At 42.8% G+C, this 4,024-nt stretch overlaps 1 protein-coding gene across 1 annotated transcript in view; it reads left to right on the forward strand.

Annotated features, from left to right (window-relative positions):
- LOC104466895 (protein crumbs homolog 1-like) overlaps window positions 1-4,024 on the forward strand; it is a gene marked incomplete at its 5' end in the record, with an annotated part of 73,809 nt that overhangs the window by 11,564 nt on the left and 58,221 nt on the right. The window contains 1 exon segment of the mRNA XM_010080463.1: window positions 312-494. Within this exon segment, the coding sequence (XP_010078765.1) occupies window positions 312-494 (183 nt within the window).

Genomic DNA, 4,024 nt, shown 5'->3' on the forward strand with positions numbered 1-4,024 from the left:
TCTAATATCCAGCCTAAACCTCCCCTGCCGCAACTGGAGGCCATTTCCTCTTGTCCTATCACTTGTTACTTTAGAGCAGAGCCCAGCACCCCCCTCACTGCACCCTCCTTTCAGGCAGTTGTAGAGAGTGATGAGGTCTCCCCTCAGCCTTCTCTTCTCCAGACTAAACACCCCCATGTCTCTTAGCACATGACAGAATCTGAAACCAAGTGCATCGAATATTCCCAGTGTACACTCACAATAGTATTTTCGGGTCTGGAATGCATGGATAGGAAGGCAACTCAATGCCTTCTCCTGCCGGCTCTCCGCAGGCTACGCGGGTTCCCGCTGTGAGGAGGACATCGGGGAGTGCCGCAGCAGCCCCTGCCTGCCCGGAGGGGACTGCGTGGAGCGCTCCTGGGCCAACCGCTACGGCACCGTCCCTGGCCTGCCACCAGCCTTCAGCTACGACAAGGCCGAGGGCTATATCTGCAGCTGCAAACCGGGCTTTACAGGTAAGATCCCTTTGGTTGCAAGCTTCGGCAATGATGTACTGCAGGATCCTGCTGGTTAGACCTGGCTGTGAATAAATCTTTAAAACGGGGTGTATTTTAAGGTGCCACAGTGCAAAGGGTCCCTCTGGTGGTCACTACACACGTCCCAGCAGTGGTTTGTACGGAACGAAGGGAGATATTTGCACAAGTGGTGGACGTAGCAAGAGCTCCAGGTACCCTTCAGGCAGCTGGAGAGAGACGTGGCCGCTTCCGCTACCTTGGCCACAAAGCTGCATCGTTCATAACCACATGTGCTTGAACTGTGCCATCAGCTTCACTTAGTGGGTGCTTTGTCATGCGTTTGAAATTCACTGTGCGCAGGTATTACATGACGTGAATGAGAGCAATGAATAATAAATGAGAAAGTATTTTCATGAAACAACACTGGAGAGCTTTCAGTCTTTCTGTCCATACACTCCTCAAGGAACTCTACCTAGCAGCGCTGGGCACTGGCAGCAACACTTCTTCATCTGATCGCAAGGCGACGTTTTGTATAAATTAGGAAGTGGAGTGTGTTGGTGATACTTGACGGCTTAAATGAAAAATAATTTCAAGCTGTGTGCATAGCTGTTTTCCTAAGGGAATAAAACCTATCAAAGTTTCAGCTAACCATAATCCTAAAAAAGGTGTGTTAAGGTCTGTATTTAACACAGCCTGCACTATTTAGCACAGCCACAGACAAGTTGGGTTTGGATTGTACACTTCCTGTTCTACGGTATTTTTCTGTCAACTTAATTCTCTTGTTCCTTCTGAAGGAAAAAATAATTAATAGCTGGATTAATTTAACCAACCTTCAATTTCTCATTCCATTCATCCCCTGAGCAGTTTCTAAACTTTCTCCCACTGAGTTGCATGACTGCTGTCTCCAACATAGCAAGTATAAAACTGTATGGAGAGCACAACTTTAACTCTGAATTCCCAATTTGTTTTTCTTCAAAGGGGCTTTGAGACTTGTTTGCTTTCGTTCCCTTAACTGCCCTTCCCTATCCTGTCACTAAGTGTTGCTGTTGTTCTTTTGTTCTGCCTATGAGAATATAACGGAAGGCTCCTGCTGAGGCTTGCTGTATTCCCCAGGCTGCCCTCAGCACCCTTACCTCTTCACATGCCACTTCTTTCTCTTCGCTTCCTTACAGTGACGTCCAGCTCTCACGTTTCTTTCCTTCCCCTCTTGCCCTATTTTAAAAACTTCTGAGCTCTGTGAGACAAGTCAGAAAGTGTTTCCTTCTTTACGTACCATCCTTTATCCTCTCATTTCCTTATCAATTGCCTTCACCTGGCTTGTTTGCCTGATTTAGGTGGTGATTCTGCTGGTTTCACTCACATGGAGGGGTCTTTCACTCCCCAGAGAGTACAGGCAGACTCTAACTGCTCTGAAAGAAGAGTATCAGGATCTATTACCATCTATTAATCTTAAATCAATTTTCTCAGTAGATAAACTCCTCAATCACAATGCAGGACTCTCTAAAGTATGACTGAGAGAAGTCTTGGAGACCCTGAAATTTCTTGTGACTTCATATGCAAGTTACATTACATTTTTTAAAACCTTATGTAAGTTTGTTTATCCACATCCCTGTTAGGTGCTATATGTGACTCATCAGAAAAAAAACAAAATATTTATTCTTACCAAACAGTGTGCCCAGACAGCTGGAAGCAGAAAGAACATAATTTTTAACAGAGATGTTTGTAAAAGCTGCATGTGAAATCTCCCTCAGTAACATGCTGCAAAATAATGGAAAAACAAGGTTGAACTTGCTGCTCTTGTCAGCTTCCTTCCCTGCCTTTGTTTTTCAGCAGGGCTTAAGTTTCAAACTATTTTTTTACTGTCCCGTGTGAGATGCAACATCGTCAAGCAATTTACATATTTATTGAGAATACAGCAGGATTGCTCTACCTGGCACCTAGCATCCTGGGCTCCCAGGCTCTGCTCTAACAGCCCTTAGGAGAGTGCAGCCAACCTCCCCAGGAGCACTGTGCATTTCTCTCTGGCCCTTCTCTTTCCCCAGTCAATTTTGAAGTAGAAAGTGCTCAAAATGAGCTTCAGCCTCCTTGTATGCCAGAAGCATTGACATGAAAAGCCTATAGGGTGGAGTGGAAATATTCACCTCTGATGGTGATAAGTGATTTTGCCAATTATAGCCAAACTCATAATAAATAAACTATGTTTTAATGGGAATTAAAGAAGATTAAGGATTAGAGTTGGCAGCAGTAGTATGATTCAAGGTAGCAGATGAATCCCTGATCAGGATCACTCAGTATATGGGTGCTTATATAATGTATATGAACTAAGAGTCAGCTGGAAAAAAGGTCAGATCCTTTCCTCTGGGTATCAGTACATTTCATTGACAGTGAGAGTCCTACATTTCTGTGGCTATAGGTCAGGAGTTCTTCCAGCCTTAACACCAGTATTTACTTTAGATATAAAACCTCAGATTCCTACTGAAACAGGAATTCAAAATTTTATTTTGCCTCTTTCCTCAGTAAAACACTCATAGAGCATTATAATCATACTTCACTGTTGAGGGTAATATGAAGAAATAATAATCCACATACGCTGCATTGTGAGAGCCTGATCCAAAAGCCATTGAAATGAATGGAAAGATGTCATTAAATTGAGGATGGTTGCCAATTTTGCAACAAGCATAAAATGGCATCTTTGAACTTCCTTGATAAGATTGCAAAAAAGTTACTGTAATTCAACAGAAAAACTGAGAATATCTTCCTTTTAGACTACAGTTTTAGCCCCAAGGGCAGGAGATCAGGGAGCCTAAGCACATGCATATGTCAGGATAAAATATTTCCGCACCCAGCTGGGAGAAAGGAATAAATATTATCTAGCACTATCTTGTTATAGATAGTGATTGGTCAGGTGACTTGAAAAATAGTCAGTAGTCCTAATAAGAGTCTCAGAAGGAACAAATCTGCAACCAAAATTATTTAGACCTTTTAAATCTTAAAAATAAAAAATACAAACCCCAGTCTGAAGACTTTATCCCAGCTAGAAACTCTTAGGGGCTATTGGTGCAGGTTCTGCGAAGGGTTAAACTTCTCCAGCTCCCTTTTAAATCAAAGGGTTCAGGGATACTCAGATTTCAAGCGGTCTCCGTACTTCTGCAGTAGCAAGTCCTAGATGTTTTTCTATTACCTTGGTCAGCGGGCCCCCTAGCACAACAGTACTTTTAATAGGTTGGGCTTTCGGTTCAAGGGCTTATGATTTGTTACTGCTAGCTAAAGGCAAAAGTTCCCCTAGAACTGCGTCCTTTCATACCATGGATATATTGTATTGCTCTAACACTGCACATTTTTTAAAAAGACTGTTACTTGAAAGGTTAAACTTTTCACTTTGCTCATGAAAACATGTGGGAAAGAAGGAGGGCAGAGCTATGGACTTGGTAGTGACTCATTTCACCAGGTTGTAATAAACTTAACACCATGTCAAAATTACAGAGCTTCTGAACTGGCAAGGTCTATCAAGTGACACATTCCAGTGCTGA

The sequence above is a fragment of the Pterocles gutturalis genome, unplaced genomic scaffold (assembly GCF_000699245.1).
Source record: "Pterocles gutturalis isolate BGI_N339 unplaced genomic scaffold, ASM69924v1 scaffold15109, whole genome shotgun sequence".
Lineage (NCBI taxonomy): Eukaryota > Metazoa > Chordata > Aves > Pterocliformes > Pteroclidae > Pterocles > Pterocles gutturalis.